We start from the raw sequence: 21,910 nt of genomic DNA, 5'->3' as shown, positions 1-21,910 counted from the left end.
TCCATAATGGGACAATCACATTCACACTAATTTTGACATAAACTGGGTCAAAACATTTATAACATACCTCACCAAAACCACCAAAGTACTCTCTTATTTTCTCTTCAGGTGTATCTGGAGAAAGGCCACCAACAAAAATTTTTTTAACCGGCTCTTTTGTTTTCATGGCTTTGGCCCTTTTAGGATCAATCACCTTCCCATTCAATTTATGTTCTTTTTGATCCATGACCTAAGAAAATTGAAGTTTTCATTTAAAAAATATATATCTTAACTAAAGTTCAGAGAATATTAATTTACTTAAAAGTAACTATAAATACAGATAATGCCAAGCATGTGTTGACTTGCTCAAGATTAAACTGTCAAGTCATGGTGGTGATGTAGTATCAACTAACATATACTAGTGTTTAAATCTAAAGGTAAGAATGGTAGGACATACACAAATTTAGCCAATTACTAGATAACCATTACCTTTTAACTGCAATATATACAAACATGACTGCTACTTCCCTTTAGCCCAGGATCAAAATAATGATTCAGCTAAAAGTTGCTTGCCTAACAAAATTTCAAAATATGTACTTCAGTGAACTGTTAAAACACATCCTTTTAACTAGGCATCTTTAAATCTATAGTATCTTTAAAGTTAATTTCAAAATTTAGCAGAGCCTGGAACCCAAATTATTCAGGAAACAATTCCTGAACCTACCTCTATCTTCATAAAATGTATTGGGGCAAGAACTATTTTCTTCCTTCCTATACTATCAAAAGGGGGAACCACAAATAGGCAAACTCATTGTATCAAACTATCCATATGTTAATATTTTATATTATTAACTGATCAGAACACGTAACACACTACCTTATCTACACTCTCCGATTCTTTAAATAGCACAAAGCCAAAACCCCTTGATCGCCCTGTGATAGGATCTAACTTCAGAGTGCAGTCTACAACTTCACCAAATTTGGAAAAGTAGTCCTTCAGATCTTTCTTTGTAGTGTCCCAGCTAAGGCCTCCTATAAACATTTTCCTGTAAAGACAAAAAGCAGTATTAACATGCTTAAAAAAAAATTGCCTTAAATATTATCCACATCAATAACACACCTTTTCCAAACTGCACCAGTTTACTGGGCAGTATATTAAAACATCATTCTTCCTACATAACCACACATCAGGAACATCATATTCCAAAAAGCTGGCTTATTACTGCTGCTCCCGGATAATTACAAAATAGTGAGCAAGCAGCAAACTAAGTCTTTCAACTTGCTAAAAGATAAGCGTATACCCAAAGTAGAAATACTGTATATAAAGGTTTTCCTTAGATTACAAATTAAAAAGTTAAGAACAAAAAAACAGAATCTTAGCTTCAAATTTCTCTTCCAAAGTTCATTAAACTTGTTAAAATGCTATGCAGTTCCCCACTGATCTCAGCAACCAGCATTGGTGTCTATGCTGAAGCTCCTTTTCTATGTTAACAGTTCTCTCATGAACAAAACTCTTAGCACATAAAATGGAAAATTCTACATCTCACAATTAAGTTGTGAACCAATTTTTTTGATGTGCTAAGAGTCCTTAAGACAAAAGTAATGTGCAATATAAACAATTTAGTGACAATTATCCATTGAAGCACAATCCACTAATTAACTTAGATGATTCATTTACAGTAGAACCTCAGTTAACCAGCAATAAAGTATTTAAGCCTTTAAAATGCAAAAAGTGATGGGTGGTAAGCAGAAAACCACCAAGACACTTTAAGACCAAAGGTATATACTCAAAATAAAACAAAAGATTTTAAGGTGAAATCTTACTAACATTACAGCAAAACACCAGAAAGTTCAGATCTTGCAGCTTTACACATGCTCCCTTTGTGCAAAAATGAGTAAATAAATAAATAAAAGGCTACCCTACACCTAACCTTCTTTCAACCCTTTAAAAAGACAGGACTGGAGGTTTTTAATTTTAAGGGTAAACTGTCAGAATTTGTTATGTAATGGCTAAAAATGTCACCATGGGAATCAAATCAGACTTGCTCAGCATTTTCTCATCTTTTTAACTGGGGAGGGGTCCTGGGTGGGGACTGGGATGTGACACCAACTCAGCTCCATAAAGAAATTAAAGGCCTTTCATTAGGAAACATCTCCATCTTGTGGGCTTTTAAGATATTGTCACTAAGGCCCATTCTTGGAATAAAAGGCAATTGTCCCTTGAATTAGGGTCTTTCTTCACTTCCTCAAAGACACCTGATTAACTGAGGTGTTACTGATCTTACTATCCTACCACAGTCCTGTTTCACTTCTAATGACAAAGCAAACTTTTAGTGCAGAGTAAGTCTTAGGTATATACTGCACTTCCCACTTCAGGTTAGCTTTTCAACTCACATGTATTCTAGAGCTGGGCCATTTATATGCTTAATATTCAGGACTTCCTCAAAGTTTCCAGGCTTGAAGTAGCATTTATTAAACTCTGGCATTTTATAAGCAAATGAACAAAAACACCCATCATGTTTTGTGTGTTTGAAATGTTTATTTCTTGCCAATTCCATGGAAGAAATTGGAGTTATTTTCTCAATATACATTTTCTTTAATTTGAATAGTGTGTACCTTTTAATATACAATCTTTATTTACATAATTTGCTATAAACGCCTTATTTTTAACTTACAGGTCCAGAATACTTCCTTCACAGACAGAAGTTATTTACCAACATTCACCCTGTAAAGGTGAGGACACTATATTTTTAACGAGAAAGAGAACTGACTATAAAGCAATGACCTCTTGCTAAGATGCCCATGACAAGTTCCACCAACAGAAACAACTTCAATTGAGATTTAACTATTAAATTACCCTTTCCGTGATTACAGAAATTTCTCAATAATAACTAACAAACTTTGCAAGTATTTCAGCCTGAACACAACAGTTCTAACAAAAACATTGTTTAAGCTGTTGAAAGGCAAGAAAATTCTCTGTCTGGTCTATTCAGATATGAACAGAACTAGTTTTGATTTTATTTAACCAAAAAGCAGTGTTTATATTGGGAAAATATCCTTAATTTAAAATTATTAAGAAACAATTACAAAGAAATAAAACACCAAGAATAAGGTATGTGGTATTATTATTCTGAAGCCCCAAATGTTTTTCAGACAAGCAGCAGATTTTCTTAAATATTACCTAAGCATCATCAGCTGGCCCAGCAAAGTGCTCTCCAAATGTACGCCCCACCTTTCGTATGGTAGTTGTTTAATATGCCTACCTTAGAGCTACAAGGGTTCATTAAAGATGCCCTCACTCCTCAACTAATAATCAAATATCACTTATCCAGAATATTAAAAACTTCAGCTATACAGCACTTTTGGAGAATAAGGAGCCAGGTATTATTCCACCTCCCTTAAAGCACCGCCTGCCTTCTCTTTCCCCAATTGTTTTTAACCTTCAACCATTTGAAATGAGATTTTTTTTCTAACAGCATCACACTTTTCTGCCTTCTTATACTTCAAATACAGTAATCATAATTTAACACTATGGCTCAGTCATCACTATTTTGCTAATTTAGAATACGCACAGGGTCTTCTAAACTTAGCTATTTATACACCAACTCTACCTCATTTCTTCACAAGTTCTACTTTTCATTTTTGCCAGATCAATCACCAGTTGCTGTTCTAAAATGTCTCCCTTCCATTTTGCAGAGTAAATAGCCAGCTCTCAAACTTTTCAAATTCTGTGTAAAGTAGAAGTCTCTAAGCAAGCACCTAAGTGGCTCTTCTTTGAGACAAATGTATTAATATTGTGGCACACCAAGAACACTCTGGCTTTTCCTTCTGCTCTAATTTAAAAAGGATGCTGTTCTCAGGCTATGCTTAGGCTTAAAAAAAACGGATGCTGAACAAATAGTTGAATATGCTACAATGAACACAAACTGTACCAATTCCATTCCATCTTTACTAAATGGAACATATTAATTCCATTCCATCTCTTTCTGTTTTTGGTTTTTTGTTGTTTTTTTTTTGTTTTTTTTTTTGAGACAGTCTCACTCTGTTGCCCAGGCTGGAGTGCAGTGGCACAATCTCAGCTCACTGCAACCTCTGCCTCCCAGGTTCAAGTGATTCTGATTTCTCAGCCTCCGTGGGAGGGATTACAGACTGCACCACCACGTCTGATTTAGTTTTTATATTTTTAGTAGAGACAGGGTTTCCCCTCGTTAGCCAGGCTGGTCTTCAACTTCTGGCCTCAAGTGATCCGCCCGCCCCAGCCTCCCAAAGTGCTGGGATTACAGGCGGAAACTACCATGCCCGGCCCCAAGCTCTATAGTACAGTGAGGAAAGATCTGCTAATCTTAATTATGGATAAATGGGCACTTAGTCTCTACAATGTTGGCATACATGCTCTCCCTCAAACTGATAGCATAAGGTAATAATTATATATATATATATATTTTTTTTTTTTTTTTCTTTTATAAACGGAGTCTCACTCTGTCACCCAGGCTGGAGTACAATGGCATGATCTAGGCTCACTGCAACCTCCGCCTCCCGGGTTCAAGCAATTCTCCTGCCTCAGCCTCCTAAGTAGCTGGGATTACAGGCACGCATCACCATGCCCAGCTAATTTTTTTTGTACTTTTAGTAGAGACAGAGTTTCACCATATTGGTCAGGCTGGTCTCGAACTCCTGACTTCGAGATCCACCCGCCTCGGGCTCCCAAAGTGCTGGGATTACAGGCGTGAGCCACTATGCCCGGCTAAATTATATACATATTTTGTATGACTTATCTTGCTTTTAAAGCACATCTACTGTCTCTCCAGATTACCTCTGCTGCCTTGAATACAAAGCGTTTCATATTGCTGTCACTCCTACGTAAGTGCAAACACTTTCCAATGAAGTAGACAGAACTTCAGAAAATACCCTAAGCAGCCACATTAGAAACAACCAAGACTTGTTCAATTAACAACAAAGATGGCCCCTGATGCTGCAATAAAGTTTAAACTTCGATCCTTAGTTCTAAGTGAATCAATTCCAATTAAAATGTAGGACTTCATCTACAGTATTTTATTAACATAGCTGAATTTCTTAATCCTAGCTGTGAACTAAATACTCAGCACCCCAAGGCTGAATGTGGTATTCAGTTTAAAACACCTACTCAACAATATAAGTCTCCTTGCTTTCACATTGGCTTACACCAAATTGTAAAATTAAATGACAAGCATAAAGTTATACAACTCAGCATAGATGACTATACAAGTGTTATGTAGTATCATTCAGGAATTTAGACTGTTTTGTGGGACATTTTATCATCTTTTAATGCAAGTTTAGAAGCAATAAAGACAAAATGTTGGAGTTTAAACCCTACCCCTGACTTTTTTAAAGACAGGGTCTCGCTATGTCTCCAGGCTGGAATGCAGTGGCTCCATGACAGCTCACTGCAGCCTTGACCTCCTGGGCTCAGTTGGTCCTCCCACCTCAGCCTCACCAGTAGCTCAGACTACAGGTGCCCACCACCACACCTGGCTAATATTTTTGCATTTTTTCATAGAGATCAGGTTTCACTATGTTGCCCAGGCTGGTCTTGAACTCCTGGGCTCAAGCTGCCCACCTCAGCCTCCCAAAGTGCCGAATTCCTGGCATGAACCACTCCACCTGGCCCCCTGCCTCTTACTAATTGTGTAACATTAAGAAAAAAATATGAAAGTCCAAGATTGTCTGCCCATTTGTAAAAAGAGCATACCTCAGATATTCGCAGAGGGTTAAACTAGTTAACACACTTAAAGGACACCGAATAGTCTGACACACATCCTAAATGATTAACAAAAGTTACCATTTTGAAGGGGTAAAGCACTATAAGCACTCTCTAAACATAATTTAATGAAGCAAAATTTTTATTTACTCAATGGCTTAGTTTTTTAAAACTGCATAGGCTTTATAAACTTTCCAATATTAAAAGGAAAAGGCCACAATGAGTTTTATATAAACATACTCTAATATTTTCAATGCTGCCAACCTGAAATAACACAGAAATTTTTAAATAGTCGTGTAAAAATTTATATTAAAAACTAAAAAGTAGGTGGTATTTCAACTAAGACCCTTTAAATGTAGCTTCTAAAATCACCTTGATGACTTGGTCTACCCTACATTTATGCCAGTAATTTAGTAAAGAATAATTTAAAACATAAAAGGCAATATATATGGAGCAATCCTGGCTGCTGGAAAATGTTCCGATTTAATAATCCTGGCCTTTCCCCATCAATAAACTTATTCTCTGGACTATTAGGTCACTAGGTTTTTAACATTCCCAGTCAATACTAAGTATTTCATTCCAAGATACCTCCCCTAACAAGTCTTTATCGTCAAACACCTTATTCAAGGTAAAAAGTTAGCCATCATACTCCCAATTTTGGAATAGTATTCTTTTTGTGTTCTATAACTTCATTTTTATTTTTTTAGAGATGAGGTCTTGCTGTGTTACTCAGGCTAGCCTCGAATTCCTGGACATAAGCGATCAGCCTCCCAAAATGCTAGGATTACAGGCATGAGCCACCACACCCAGCCAATCCTTTAACTTTTAAACACTTCCTAACAACTTATGATCTTACATACGTGGCTTTATAACAAGTTCTGACAGTTTAAAAAATATAACAGAATGTCAACCTGACACACGTTTCAGGTGTATAACTTAAATGACCAATCACTGTCATCTTTTAAAGTAATGTTACTCAGGCACAGCACTAATCCTTACTGAATTTTTCCACTATTTTATCCATCATAATTATTCTTCTGAAATCCTAAAATGACAAACTAAAGCTAAGTCACTAGTTACCCAAGGGGAAGGGAGGAAGTTACAATACCACTAGATAATATCACACATTAGGATATTTTAGAAGTTGTATAAAAACTACCTTGGGAGAGAGCTAGACAAGCTTTCATCGAGTTCAAATACTAACCAGCCTTTTTAGATCTGATCTGGTATATAATTCATGAAAACTACTTTTTTGAGACGGAGTCTCGTTCTATTGCCAGGCTGTGGTGCAATGGTGCAATTCTGGCTCACTTCAACCTCTGCCTCCCAGGTTCAAGCAATCTTCCCGCCTTAGGCTCCTGGGTAGCTGAGACTACGGGCGCACACCACAAGGCCCACCTTTTTTTTGGGGGGGAGGGGGGGGAGAGACAGGGTCTCATCATGTTGCCCAGGCTGGTCTGGAACTCCTGTGCTCAAGTAATCTGCCCACCTCAGCCTCCCAAAGTGCTATATTACAACCGGGAAGCACCGCACCCAGCCCACTTTTTTAAAACTATTTAAAACTAATCAGACATTAAGGTTAGCCAGTAACAAATCTTTCCCAAAAAACACTTTAGTCAATAAAAATATAAATTTTGGTATTATTTCCCCATTATTAAAGAATAGGTATTCCTCTCCCCCAGCTTTCTATATGACGTTTTCAAGGTAAGTGTGAAAAATTCTATTTTTAATTCAAGACTAATATACAATGGACCAAACATTTTCAAAAAGATTTCCCTGTATTAAATCTCATTACCTCACACTTTAGAATGAACCTAACTAAATGACTACTAAAAAGCGAAGTTGAAAAAATAAACATCTAATAAATGAAACACAACATTTTTTGGGGGAGGGGGACGGAGTCTCGCTCTGTTGCCCAGGCTGAAGTGCAGTGGCGCAATCTTGGCTCACTGCAACCTCTGCTTCCCGGTTCAAGCTCTTCTGCCTCAGTCTCCCAAGTAGATGGAACTACAGGTGCCCACCATCAAGCCCAGCTAATTTTTGTATTTTTAGTAGAGACGGTGTTTCACCATGTTGGCCAGGTTGGTCTCGAGCTCCTGACCTCAGGTGATCTGCTTGCCTCAGTCTCCCGAAGTGCTGGAATGACAGGCATAAGCCACCGCGCCCGGCCAACAAGACAGTTTTTTAAATAAACTTATTTTTCTTTTTTTGAGACAGAGTCTTGCTCTGTCGCCCAGGCTGGAATGCAGTGGTACAACCTTGTCTCACTGCAACCTCTGCCTCCAGGGTTCAAGTGATTCTCCCGCCTTCGCCTCCTGAGTGACTACAGGCAAGTGTAACCACACGCCTGGCTGATTTTTTGTATTTTTAGTAGAGAGGGGTTTCGCCATGTTGGCTAGGCTGTTCTCCAACTCCTGACCTCAGGTGATCCACCCATTTTGGCCTCCCAAAGTGCTGAGATTACAGGTGTGAGCCACCACGCCTGGCCTAAATAAACACTTTTTTTTTTTTTTAAGAGACCAGGTCTCACTATCAGAATGCAGTGGCTCCCCTATAGCTTCCTGCAGCCCTGAGCTCCTTCCTGGGCTCAAAAGATTCTCCTGCCTCTGCCTCCTAGGTAGCTGGAACTACAAAGCACACCCCCAACACATTAATATTTTTTTTTTTTTTAAAGAAACGGATCATACTATGTTACCTAGCTGGTCTAGAAATCCTGGCATGAAATGATCCTCACATCTCAAGACTTCTGAGTAGCCAGTGATTACAGGCACGAGTCACTAATTAACTTTAAATGCTTAATCCGACATCTCCCTTTTTTCACTTCACTACAAGGAAGCAATGACATCTTGTATGTTTACATTTTAAATAAGCTCTCAATCAGCTTTGTAAGGTAAACTCCCATTTACCTAGAGGTTAAGGAATAAGTATTTTCCTTAACCTGAAGGTTAAAGTTCTGGTTAACTGAGATTACTACATATTCACAATTCTATAAAATTGTGTATTGGAAGTCAATTTAGGTATCAATGCTGAAGTCAGAAAATGATTTGTACCTTGGTGAATTTTTAGAATTTTCTTATGTTTTAAAATCATGTTACTTTTCAAAAGCGTAAGGAAAAATCTGTAGGAGATTCATTCCATGACATTGTCTGTTGGTTGCTTTTTGAGTATATTTTCTCATGGCTTCATCTATCTTACTCATAAGACTAAATGGGGAGACAGACTTCCTGGCTGTGTGGGCTCTGTGCTAGTCTGAAGTCTAGATAAGCAGGAGTTTACAGTCCAAGACCCAATACTTAAACTGTCACCTTGATTACTGGACAAACACCACCAGTAAATAGGAGTCTTCCCTCCCCACCCCCAAATATTCTTAAATACCTAGCTCCAACGTACAATATAATACTCCAGAAACTAAAACATGCTTACCTTTACTCCACAGGAGTAAATCACTGGCAGTATCAACTATTAGGGCACTGGATAAATACACACAAGCTATGAAAGCAGGCTATGGAGTCAATCTTCCTGTGGTGAGCATTGTTTCCAACACATAGATCAGCAAACCAAGTAACAAACATGTTGTATTACCTGAAACCATACTGTTGGAAGTGAAGCAAAAGAAAGAGATCCCACGCTTTCAGCATCCAGTTCAGTGCCCTATCTACTAAAACGTTGAAGCAGAACTGAAGTCAAATCAAGCTTGGACTAACACAAGTTATGTTTCACTCCATTTGTAAATGTGCACACACTTGAGGTACACAGCTTCAAGTGGAATGGAAAAAAAAGTTATTACTCTATTCCTTTTTAAATGCTTTTCAAGCATGGCATGTATTATCACTTGAAGGCTAAAACTAATCACATCCTTCATGTTGGCCATAAATGACACACCGAAATAGTATACTCAAAATGTTCTCGTATTAGGGCAGCCTTACCCTAATATTATGTGTTAGGACGATGGCAGAGTACCCAGGAAATATTAAAAACATACACTGAGTTTGTAGAAGGGGTCGCATGGCTTGAAGGGGTCGCATGGCTTAAGGGGAAAAAAACCCAGATTTAAGGCAAAGTATGTGATCTCAAAAACTACCACTGAAAAACTTCAATGACATTCTCTAATCCCAAACTTAAAAAAGCAGATGATTTAGTATCTTTCATAATAGATGAAAATTTACAATGAAAAGTACTTAATACTCCTCCCCTAAACGTTCATCTAAAGATCTGGGGGCATCAATTTCTGGAATTTTTAACTCAGGAAATTTGTCAAAGGCTCCCAAGAATGCTAACACTGAGACCAATCTACTCAGGGTCTCAACTTTACTACATACAGTAAACCCAACTCTACTGAATCAAAGACCAGTAAATTTGGCATGAGACTACTCTAAAAGCGATTATTTTACAAACCAAACAATGTTCAGATTGCCGCAGAAGCCTAAGGTATAAGACCATAATTTCAAACATTTAAAGCAAAAACAAGAGCCTAGTCTTTTATAATTAGACAGGCGACAATCTACCGCAGGATTCACAAAATTCCCAAATGGGAAGAATCACACTTGGGCTCATTATACACTAACCGTTAATAGGACCAGATCTACTGTCCTGTTATTAAAGAAGTATTGCTGGACTTTAGCTGATAAGTGAATGGGGGGACTTTTTTGCTTCCTACCCAATCCAACGCAGGAAAGTCTATGTACCTACCTTGTAAAACTATCTCAAAGTTAACGCAACATTGTAGTTTCCATTGATTTTTAAATTTTAAAAACTCTGCCCTCAGATAGCTTGCTACATGGCATGTATATTTTGCCAGACACTAAGTAATTTTAAAGTACCTACCCCAAATGAACTGCAGCACTGCAGAGAACAGAATGGGTCCACACCACAAAGTAAAATGAGAAATTTCAATGCTTATAAGTAAAAACTACTGACGTTAATGTTGGAAAGAGTAAATCAAAGTGAACTCAGGAGGGCATACTATGGAAATAATTACTGATTCTAAAGTCCCATAGTAAACTGTAGAAACATCCACTAAAGGTGTAACAGGCATGCCTTCCTAAAAATAGCTGTCCATTCTTACATGCAAAAGGAAAAAAACCTATTTCTAAAACCAACTGATTTTTAAAGTATTTTAGGATGAAACTGTAATCACTTTATTCTCAGACTTATAGAAGAAAATGCACACAGAACCGTGTTTAAGAAATTCAATTTGGATACTGTATTAACCAGTCTTATCCTCAATATTAAGGCTATAAAACTGTTGCCCTTTTAATATCCCTCAAAATGGGAGAAAGAGAAAGGGACAGATATGGTGGCAAGCGCAGACACCCAAAAAAAAAAAAAGAGTCTGAAAGTTTTTCATTAAAAAAGAAAGCCTTAATATCTGGAACATGATGGGGCTGCATAATTGCGCAGTTAAGAAAAATCAAGTATTAGATCCCTTAAAAATGAGAACTACATTATTTTTAAGTGTAATTCTAAAATCAACCTGGGTAGGCCGGGTGCAGTGGCTCAGGCCTGTGATTACAGCACTTGGGAGGCCGAGGCGGGCGGATCACCTGAGGTCAGGAGTTCAAGACCAGCCTGACCAACATGAAGAAACCCTGTCTCTACTAAAAATACAAAATTAGCCAGGCGTGGTGGAATATGCCTGTAATCCCAACTACTTGGGACGCTGAGGCAGGAGAATTGCTTGAACCTGGGAGGCAGAGGTTGCGGTGAGCAGAGATCACACCATTGCACTCCAGCCTGGGCAACAAGAGCGAAACTCCGGCTCAAAAATAAAATCAACCTGGGTAATAAAATTCTACACCAATTTTATCTTCAGTAAACGACAGCTGGTCACTATCTAAAATGTTTATTAACTATGAATATAAACATTTCTCCATTTTTCCTGAGATTATTCAAAAAAGTTGTAATATTACATCATTTTAGGTAACAGGACAAGTGTAATTACTTGAAAGAGTCAAAACACTGACCTTCAAATTTAAGTCTATGATCATTTCAAATTACTGGAAACAATTACATGAGATTCAATGTATATAATGGAGTAATGTCAAACACAGTTATAGTTTAATCTTAATTTGCTACTCTTAGCTAGCAGTGAAATCGGGCTGTTAGTGCCCACCACTCACCAAATATAGGGAATAACATTCATCGAAACTGTGACCCCAGTCTTTTGTTTTCTTTTTTTTGCTTTTCCCCTTGCCTGTTTCCCGCCTGCTTTTTCTCCAACGTAAAGCTGGACTGATTTCAGTGGATGAGACTACAGTAATAAGCAAATCTTTAAATGTTACCCTAAATGGGCTCTTAAAATAGAATGTAGCTTGTAAAGATATAAGGTAACTGCCTGCAAGTTAGTGGCCTTCTACTCTCCAGTGGTGGTGTATAAACCCCTGAAAATTCAAATATAATCCTAAAGGCAGAAAGACTGACATTTAGGGGAAGGGAAAGGATGGATAAAAAGAACAATACTCAACCTACCAGCCTCCAAAGAGAAGTCATGCAATTGTGAATACATGTCAACCAACTGTTATTAATATTCCAGCCAAATCACACTGAAAACAAAAAATCTGGTAAGAGCTGTAGTGGAAAGCCACATTAGCCCACCTTTGAATGGTATATATATATATATACACACACACACACAATTCTTATGAAAAGTCTATTTACAAATATGGTAGGCAAAAGACAAACATTTTTCCATAATACACAGTGCTGCTTAAAGAACTGCTTCAGACATCTCCAGAATATTTCAGTATAACATGCATGACATTTTAAACACAACATTTTATTTCAAGTAGTCTTCATATTTAGCCATTAAACTTAGAATTCCAACAAAAATATTTTTCATCTTAAATCAAATGCGAAGATTACAGTAATATTTTTTCTTGCTCGATATAAAAATATCGTTACTAATTGTTTAGCTTGAATTACCAAACTGCAACTACATGCATTACCACAGACCAAATACCATGTAACGGCATCAGTTTTGCCCAAAGATTACACATGATGCCTAAAAAAGTATATATCCCAGGTACAAGCCTACTGTATGTACTATGGTCTAGAATTTCCTGGGGATCAATGGGCAACTAACCAATACACAGCCTCTGCATATTATGACTACTGAAACCTTTATAATACAGAAATAAAATTTAAAAGTTTTACCATTCTTCCCGCTGTGCCGTCGCTGCTTCAGAGTGTCGTGGGGAGGAGTTTGAATGGCTAGGGAATTAACAACCGGTACAGCAACCAATCAAAATTCTAGTTTTAGTTTTTGACACTGTTAGGGTTAAAAACTTTAATTCATTTACACTTCAGTTCAACAGTAGGTAACTATAAAGTCAGCTGCTTTGCGATTTGAATTATCAGGGCTAACAGAAAGCCTGCCCCAAACAGGAAGTTATACAATTAATCATTTTGGTGCCTCTGTCCAAAGAACAGAATTCAGCAAACGAAAACCAAAATGTTAAAGATTTTAAGTTTCCAAATATCTAACATCTTCCTTTCTCAAATAAGCTATATACAATTCGAGTTAGATCTGTTTAATTTTTAAAAGTTTGTTTCCCTTCCCACCACCACTCCCCCAAAACCAGCACTATCATCAAACAGCCTGACAAGAATCTGCCTAGGCTGGGTTTAACCCTATATTCCAAAGTGCTTCTCCCCTCCCCACTCTCCCTCCAAATCCTGGGCTCTTTCTCAGTAAAGGGAATCGTGTTTTCTAACACTGAGTTAAAGCGACATCTTACTGTTATATCCATCAACATCTTTCTCTTTACAGTTTAAAAAAAAATTCAGACACACACACACCCCTCCCCATTACAAAAAGGAATGGAAGCGTGAACCCACGATCATCACTCAGTAATCGGAGCTAAGAAAACTCAACCAAGAACCCCGATTTAGTCCCTCCTGCTAACTCCCGTATTATGTTCCCAATCCCAAATGCTGCATTTTAATACACTAAATGCAGATTTAGGTAGTATATACAACTGTTATTTCAATCAGAGGAAGCAAGTTAATACTAAGAAATTTGCACCAAAAAAAAAAAAAGTATCCCATAGCACAATACAGGATTTGTTTCTCTTAAGAGGACTATAGGCCTCCCTTAGTGGGCGGGAAAGAGAAATCAAGACACCAAAATAGGATCCTGGGCACCGGGAAAAAAACGGGACTGGAGGTTGTAAAAAATTAGGTTGCACATAAAAAGTAAGTTACAATCTGTACTAATAGTTGGGGAGCCCAATAGCTGAGGGCGCGAAAAGGGTGCGCGGTTAGAATAACTCGGGGGTGGGGGAAGGGTAGACACTAGGCCGGAGATAGGAACAGCTCCAGTCAAGTGCAGGCCCCACCGACTAGGAACTTAACCTGAGCCCGCGGAGCAAAACCAACGTACCAACAAGAAAGTCGCAGCATTTCACCGGAGCTCATTTGGTCTGCACGTCAAAATATAGGGCCTATATGAACATGCCATTGTGCGATAGCGTATGGTAAAGAAAATGAGTAAGTCCTTAGGCAAACTTATTCAAAATCCCAAGAAAACATTCGGCCTGAGACCGACAAGGGAGAGGCAGAAGTGGACAGCCTACGCGTTCCCCAAAACATGCGCTTATAAACAATCGCATCGTTTCAGGATGGTGGAGAAGCACCAAATAAACCTTAGCAATACAAACAGGGAAGCTTTTTGTGTCTGTCTGTGTTTTTATGCCCAAGACTTTAGAATTTGGGAAAAAGAGGGGACAGCATGGAAAGAAAAAAAGGTACCCCTCGACAGGCGGGAAAAAATCCTGGCGGCTAAGTCGGTGGGAGGAGACCCAGGGCGAGGGAGGAAAGGAGGGCGGGCCGAGGAGCAGCATGGTGACGGCTAAAGGTGGAAACGTGTGTGATGGGGGAGGGGGGCGATAAGCAGGCAAAGGAAGGAGGAAATGAAGGTCCGGGGAACCCAACATAGAAAAGGGGACACCAGAACAAGAAGGCTACATGGGGGCCCGGAGAACAGGCTGAGAGCGGGAACCAGGCCTAATGGCGGGGGAATGAGGGGGAGGGGGACTAGTTGGGCCTGACTATCCTGGGCTGCCCCTTACTCACCCTTCATCCTCCTCGTTCTTACTGGCGTCAATCTTCGCCCCCTCCGACTCGGCGCTGCCCCCTTCGGTGCCTCCAGACGCGGTTCCGCCCCCGGTCCCGGCTCCGCTTCCCGCCGCCGCCGCTGCCCCCTGTGTCGCCGCCACCATGGCTCCCTCCTGCTCGCCCGCCGAGCCGCCTACCGCTGCCGTTGCCGCTGCCGCCGCCCCGTCCCCGCCGAACTGCTCCTCCGACATAGTGCTAGTGTCTCCGCCGCTGCCGCCGAGACTACACCCGCCGCTGCCGCGAACCGAAACTAGCAGCAAAGTAATCCCCGCCGCTGCCGCGCGCCCGCTCTACCTCGCGAAGCACACAAGACAGGGAAGGCGCGCGCGTGGCTGCAAAGGCTCCTGCGCCTCTCCCTGGCCTGCCCCCTTCGCCTCCCACTCTCGCGCGGCGCACACTCCCGCTCTCTCCCGCTGCACTAAAAAAGAATAAGCACCAGCGGCGGCCGCTCTTGCCTCCTCCTCGCTTTAATGGCGCCGCCGCGGACCACCTAAAATGGCCGACGGAAGAACGGCGCGTCCCGGTCACGTGATGCGAGAGCGCGCCCTTCGCGCGTCCCCCCCACCCCTCTCCCCCTAGGTTTTTTTTTTCCCTTTCCTCTTTGGTCCCGCCCTCTCGCTCCCCTTTATACCTTCCTCTCACGCTCGGCGTCGCACAGCCTGTGGGGGCCTTTAAAAGGAACCGGAAGTGTCGTGAGCTAAGACGGTCGCGCGGGGACCATCGAGAACAAGGAGTGCTGTTTCGAAGTAGCGGCTAGAGGGGCCCCCTGCCTCCGCCCCCGCCCTTCCGAGGATTCCTGGAGTCCACTCACCCCTCCCCAACACTCCAGTAGCTGGCTGGAGCAGCAGCATCAGGCCGTGGTGTGGCTGCACCTCCGCGAAGGCGGCAGTTCCCCGTGCAGCTGCGGCGTTCAGGTGGGGGAGGGGAGGCTCACACCCTGCGGCGGCTTAAGCCTGGATGTACGCACTCGAGGAGGGAATTAGCCCTGAGATGTCAGCCCTGTGCCCCTGACTCTGTCCACCCGGACGCCTGCGGAGCGCCAGGCGCCGCAGCGGACCGCGCGCGCACTGATTGCCGCAACTCCTTCCTGCCGTCGCCGCCCGGGACCGGGTGACATTGAGGTTTTCGTCTATCGCCGCTGGGCCGATAGGGCTTCTTTTTAAGATTTGACTTTCCAAGTAAGATTTTTGTTTGCCTGCTTTTCTCCTGAAATTTTTTTTTTTTTTTTTTGGTCGAAGAAGCAGGTAACTTGCATATCTTAAGGAAAACATCGTTTTTGCTTTGCTTTTGTTGTTTAGAGATCCTAAAAGGTACCGTGATTCCTTTACGTCAATTGGAAAGTGTGTTAAATCAAGGGTTCGCTTAATGTTCTTTAGTCCTACATAGGATATATAAATGTCGTGAGTCATCTTTACGAGCTTTATGAGTTTGTGTTCGGGTTTGGGTTTTTTTGTTGTGTGTGGTTGTTTTGTTTTGTTTTCTTGTAACACCGTTAGGCATTTCACTAAGGTGTATAAAAAGTAATTTTTATAAAAATTCCCGATGCCTCGGCTGGAGACTGGATTATTCGGGCTTTGGGATTTGCTGCTTCCAGCGGTATCCTTAGAAGAAAATGAAGCTTTTAGGTACTTCGGTAGTCAACAAATAATTATTTGCCTCTTTAGTAAGTGTTCGGGCACGGGGGAGACAAAGACGAGTTTGCAGAATCCAGCAAAAACCTTAAGAGTTTAAGTATTTGGGCCGGGCGCGATGGTTCACGCCCATAATCGCAGCACTTTGGGAGGCCGAGGCAGGCGGATCATGAGGTCAGGAGTTCGAGACAAGCCTGACCAACATGGTGAAACCCACGTCTCTACTAAAATTACAAAAATTAGCCGGGCGTGGTGGCGGGTGCCTTTAATCCCAGGTACTCAGGAGGCTGAGGCAGGAGAATGACTGGAAGCCGGGAGACGGAGCTTGCCATGAGTGGAGATCGCACCATTGCACTCCAGCCTGGGCAACAGAGCGAGACTCCGTCTCAAAAAAAAAAAAAATTAAATATTTGTTTTTCCACTGTAGTTAAACGAATTTGTATTAATTGGGCACTATCCAAAAATCTCAAAGGAAGATTATAAATAAGTTTTCTTAATCAAATTAGTAGAATTTACATTAAAGAATAATTAAAACTTAAGAATACAGGTCAAATTCTGAAAACGTCCTAAAAATATAATCTTACCAAACTCCTGTAATAGTCATGTAAAGATAATACCAAGAATGTTTATCTTAAAGTGGTAGTGACTCCACATTTGTCTCCACCTGCCAGAATATTAGCAAAGGATAAAGTGGGTATGGTGCTGAAACGTATATTCCTGGTTAGAAACAACTAAGATGATTGACTGAAGGGAAGTCTGTTTAATCTTTCTGGCTTCAGGCGAGGGTAATTATCATTTATTTTGATCTTAAGATATCATTAGACATACCCACCTTTTGGTAATAGTGACTTTTCCAAAACGGTTCATCTTCATTTCCCATGTAGCTTAGGAGCTTCTGGAATTCTTAGAATTTATGTCAAAAATTCCAGACAACCTAGGAATGATTTTAAAGCTAACAACTTTACTATATGCTTTAATGAGGATGTATGATGTCTGTATCACCGATAGCTCTTCGTATTATGGCCAAGATCTCTACATCCAGGATGTGCTCCTGCATCTACGCTATATTCCTCTTGGAACTCACTTAACTTCTGGCAGATGTAGTGACTCACGCCGGTAATCCAGCACTTTGAGAGGCCAGGTCGGAAGGATTGCTTGCCTCCAGGAGTTGGAGATCAGCCTGGGCAACACGGTGAGACTTTGCCTCTACAAAAAGTCAGAAAATTAGCCTGGCGTGGTGGTTCCTGTTGTTCCAGCTACTCCGGAGGCCGAAGTGGGAGGATCACTTGAACCTGGAAGGTGGAGGCTGCAGTGAGAAAAAGGCAGAGTGAGACCCTGTCTCAAAAACAATTGTTACTATTTATGTGAAGTCTTCCTAGGCTTCCTGAGGCAGAATTAATCATCCCTTTTCACAGCCCTTTATCTTTACCTCTGTTATTCTTGTTTTCTACTAGACCATGAGTTCTTAAAAAACAGTGTCTTCTATGTATCCCTCCCTCCCTAACACACTGTCTCTCTCACACACACACACATACACACACACACACACACACAGCAGCAATATATCCACACTATATAATTGCCAGTTGAATTATTGAATGACAAAATACTAGGTATGTCCAACTTGCTAGGCTAAGGGGCTTTCAAGCACACTAGGTGTTCTTCCAGGGACTTGAAAGTCTCCACACCATCTCATTTCATCTCTGGCATTTAAAAAAAAAAAAAACCGCTTTTGGCCAGGTGCTGTGGCTTATGCCTACAATCCCAACACTTTGGTAGGTCAAGGAGGGAGGATTGCTTGAGCCCAGGAATTTGAGACCAGCCTGGGCAACATAGCAAAACCTGTCTCTACAAAAAATTTTAAAAGTCAGTTCCTGCCCACCCGGGGGTGCATTGGGTTGTGTTTAACCCGTTTCTGTTGCCGGGTGTGGTGGCTCATGCCTGTAATCCCAACACTTTGAGAATCCGAGGTGGGTGGATCACTTGAGGCCAGGAGTTCGAGATCAGCCTGGGCAACGTGGTGAAACCCCATCTCTACTGAAGATACAAAAATTAGCTGGGCATGGTGGCGCACACCTGTAATCCCGGCTACTGGGGAGGCTGAGGCAGGAAAATTGCACGAACCCAGGAGGCAGAGGTTGCAGTGAACCGAGATTGCACCACTGCACTCCAGCTATGCAACAGAGTGAAACTTTGTCTCAAAAAAAAAAAATTACCTAGGTGTGGTGGCCTGAGCCTGTGGTTCCAGCTGCTCAGGAGGCTGAGGTGGGAAGATTGCTTGAGTCCAAAATTCAAGGCTGCAGTGAGCAGTGTGATCATGCCACTTCACACCAGCCAGGACGACAGAGCAAGAGCCTGTGTCAAAAACAAAAAACAAAAAAAAAATGTTTCTTCAAATGACCTGCTGATTGATGTACGAAATTTCTTGAGAATTAAATAAAACTTTTGATTAACACATTCTTAGGTAACAATTAATTGTTTAAGTGGCTGGAGATGCTGTATTGGACTTGCCCCAAACGCTAGAAGGGAGCAATATCCCCTGTCAATGTACAGGGCATGAACTGTTCCACTGCTTCAGGAGGTTCCCAGTGTGTTTCAGATAACACACTAAAATGCGAGATCATCATTGAATTTAGCCTTCGTAAAGCAATTATTCTCTGCAGCAAAAACTATAGTTCTTCTAAAAGGCCAAAAATGAAGTCCATTTGAGAATTAAACTGGAATCACTTTTACCTAGAACAAGATGCGTACACCTAAGCCAAGGAAATCGCAGTTTTCATCTGCTAGATGCACTCTACAAACGCAGCAGAAGGTTTCCCTATGTTCAAATTTTTAAAGTATTAGTAGGATATGTATGCCAGTTGGCAACCTGGAATAAACAATGTGGAAGAAACAGCCAAAGAACCCATTTTTTAATACAAGGTACACATACTTGAGCTGCTTCTACAACCATGTTAAACAGCCTATAACCTATCTGGACCTATTTGCAGAACACCTTCAGTGGGATTTAAGCGTTTTGTTGGAGAGTTAGTTTGTGATTTTACGTGAAGTGACCAATTGCCCATGCAGTGAACATTCTCTGTCATCTCCCTTGGTTATCAGGAAGCTTCACTTTATTCAATAAATAAAAGCCCTATCAACTCTGAGAAGTCAGGTTTTACTTCAGCAGTAAAGTGTAATACTGTAGAGTCAGTTCTGCTTACTCATGAGGATGTCAATAGTTTGCTTTTAGATATGGTTTTTTAAAACCTAGCTAAAAGAATTCAGACAAAGCTGATCACATGCCTGTAGTCCCAGCTACTCAGAAAGCTGAGGGAGGAGATTGCCTTGAACCCAGTAGTTCAAGCCCAGCCTGGGCAATAGAGTGAGACCCCCATCTCTTTAAAAAAGAAAAAAGAATCAAATAATAAGGAAATACACTGCTCTCACTCCAGACCTACATATCCAACTGCCTATTTGACATCCCCACTTGAATGTTCACAGGCATCTCAAACTTTAGATGTTGAAAACTGAACTCTGCTTTCCCTACAAACCTGCTTACCTCTTCTCAGTAAATGACGTCTCCACCCACCCATATGTTCCTGCCAAAATCCAGGGAATCATCTTTGATATCACCCCTCCTTCACCCCCCACATCCAATCAATCACCAACTCCTCCCACCTCCAAAATATATCTTGATTCATCTAAATGCTTCCTAGAACATAAATACTGGGGTAATTTCTAGATAGCTATTCACATTCAACCATGCAACACATTAATGACATGTACATTTCTAGTGCTGGGAAATATAAATGATCAAAATAGGCAAGGTCTCTGGCCTCATGGAGCTGACATTCTAGTGGCAGAGACAAAGGACAGACAAAATAGATATGTAATGTAATTTTAGGAAGTGATAAGAAAAAAAATGCGAGACACAGGGTATGTGCTATAGGGCAGTCAGAGGAAACTCTTCAAAGAAATAACTTTTCAAGTAGCACCCTGAAGAAAGTAAGAGAGAAAGCCATATACTTAACTTAGGGAAGACTTTACAAGGCAAAGGGTACACCTGAGGCAGGAGTGTGATTTGTGCTTGCAATGAAAAATGGAGTCCAGTGTGGCTAAAGTGAAGGAAAACAAGTATAATAGATCATACCTGAGAGGTATCCAGTAATGAGGTTACTCAGGGTCTTGTAAACTGGTTAGCACTCTACTTTTATTATCAAAGTCATGAGAAACAATGGAAGGGTTTTGAGCAGATGAAGAACATGACCTGACTTTAAGTGGAAGATTATGGATGCTGTGTGGACAGTGGACTGTGGGAGGACATCAGGGAGATGAGTTAAAAGGGCACTGTCATGAATGGACTTTTTTTTTTTTTTTTTTTTTTTGAGATAGGATCTCACTCTGTTGCCCAGGCTAGAGTACAGTGGCACAGTCATGACTAACTGCAGCCTTAACCTCCTGGGCTCAAGTGATCCTCCCACCCTCAGCCTCACAAGTAGTTGGGACCACAGGTGTGCACCACCACACCTGGCTAATTTTTGTATTTTTTGTAGAGGTGGGGTTTCGCCATGTTGCCCAACCTGGTCTTGAACTCCTGAGCTCAGGTAATCTGCCTGCCTCGGCCTCCCAAAGTGCTGGGATTACAAGCGTGAGCCACTGTGCCAGGCCATGAATTGACTATTTTTTTAGCCTTTCTTGGTTAATTTCTTCTGAGAAAACAAATCTACAAAGAGGGTGTTATTTACACGTGGTCATGTGACTGTTTTTCCTAGAAGGATATTTTTCTACAAAGAAAAATCATGCTCTAATGACAATAAGGGATCATTCAAAATTAAATAAGACTTGAATTAATATATATTGATCATATTTCCAGTAAAAACTCAGACTAGTGTTTTCATCCAATGCAATATTTTTTGCTTCATTTTCTACCCCTTTCTGAAGTTCTGGAATGAGATTTTGATTCGCTACCGCAGGTAGGGTTAGTTCATAATGTCACAGGATCCTTTGGGTGTTGCTTTGCCAGCTGGAAACCTCTGCAGTTGGTGGTTTAGCCTCTGCTACAGTTTTGCTCACGCCCTCTGGGCATGAGCTTGGCCCAGCAGGCTGCACTCCACTTGCACTACCAGCCCAGATCTCATGCCTGCCAAGGGTGAGCCAGGCACGGAGCAGCAAGGGGTGTGTGAGTGAGTGATGCAGTCCGGCCACTGTGTACAGTCAGGCACACCGGCTGCTACAGCAAGGTCGGCAGCTCCAGGCACCAGCACAGGCACTGGCTCCATGCGAGGCTGCAGCTGGACAAGACGTACTGCAGGTGGTTTCCACTGCAGGCATCAGCATCTGGACAAGGGCAACACAGTGGCACCTGAAAGCTCAAAGACACCAGGAACCACAGAACCCCAAAGGGGGTGTTACAGCATGTCACAGCCCTAGCCTAGAACCCTGAGGTCTGGGCTCCCAGAAGGGTCAC

At 41.2% G+C, this 21,910-nt stretch overlaps 1 protein-coding gene and 1 long non-coding RNA gene across 10 annotated transcripts in view; one reads left to right on the top strand and one right to left on the bottom strand.

Annotated features, from left to right (window-relative positions):
• HNRNPD (heterogeneous nuclear ribonucleoprotein D) overlaps positions 1-15,334 on the bottom strand; it is a 20,565-nt gene extending 5,231 nt beyond the window's left edge. For 5 of the 9 annotated variants that reach the window (XR_013417125.1, XR_013417127.1, NM_001260807.2 and 2 more), the window contains exons 1-4: positions 14,789-15,334; positions 12,869-12,925; positions 857-1,025; positions 68-229 (exon numbers count right to left, since the gene is read on the bottom strand). Coding sequence is in view for 5 of the 9 variants with exons in the window: in NM_001260807.2 (NP_001247736.1) it covers positions 68-229; positions 857-1,025; positions 12,869-12,925; positions 14,789-15,021 (621 nt within the window). In the remaining 4 variants the exon portion in view is untranslated. The remainder of the gene's footprint in view (positions 1-67; positions 230-856; positions 1,026-12,868; positions 12,926-14,788) is intronic. The other 4 variants (XR_013417126.1, XR_013417128.1, XM_015138420.3 and 1 more) reach the window with 1 other exon arrangement.
• A 318-nt stretch (positions 15,335-15,652) lies between these two features.
• On the top strand, positions 15,653-18,918 carry LOC114678302 (uncharacterized). Its single transcript, XR_003729639.2, has 2 exons — positions 15,653-16,140; positions 17,470-18,918. It is a non-coding gene; the product is annotated as an uncharacterized LOC114678302 (long non-coding RNA).
• The last annotated feature ends 2,992 nt before the right edge of the window (positions 18,919-21,910 follow it).

Source organism: Macaca mulatta, chromosome 5 (assembly GCF_049350105.2).
Source record: "Macaca mulatta isolate MMU2019108-1 chromosome 5, T2T-MMU8v2.0, whole genome shotgun sequence".
NCBI lineage: Eukaryota > Metazoa > Chordata > Mammalia > Primates > Cercopithecidae > Macaca > Macaca mulatta.
The sequence above is the reverse complement of the archived record's forward strand: the minus strand, read 5'-3'. Positions and strand labels throughout refer to the sequence as shown.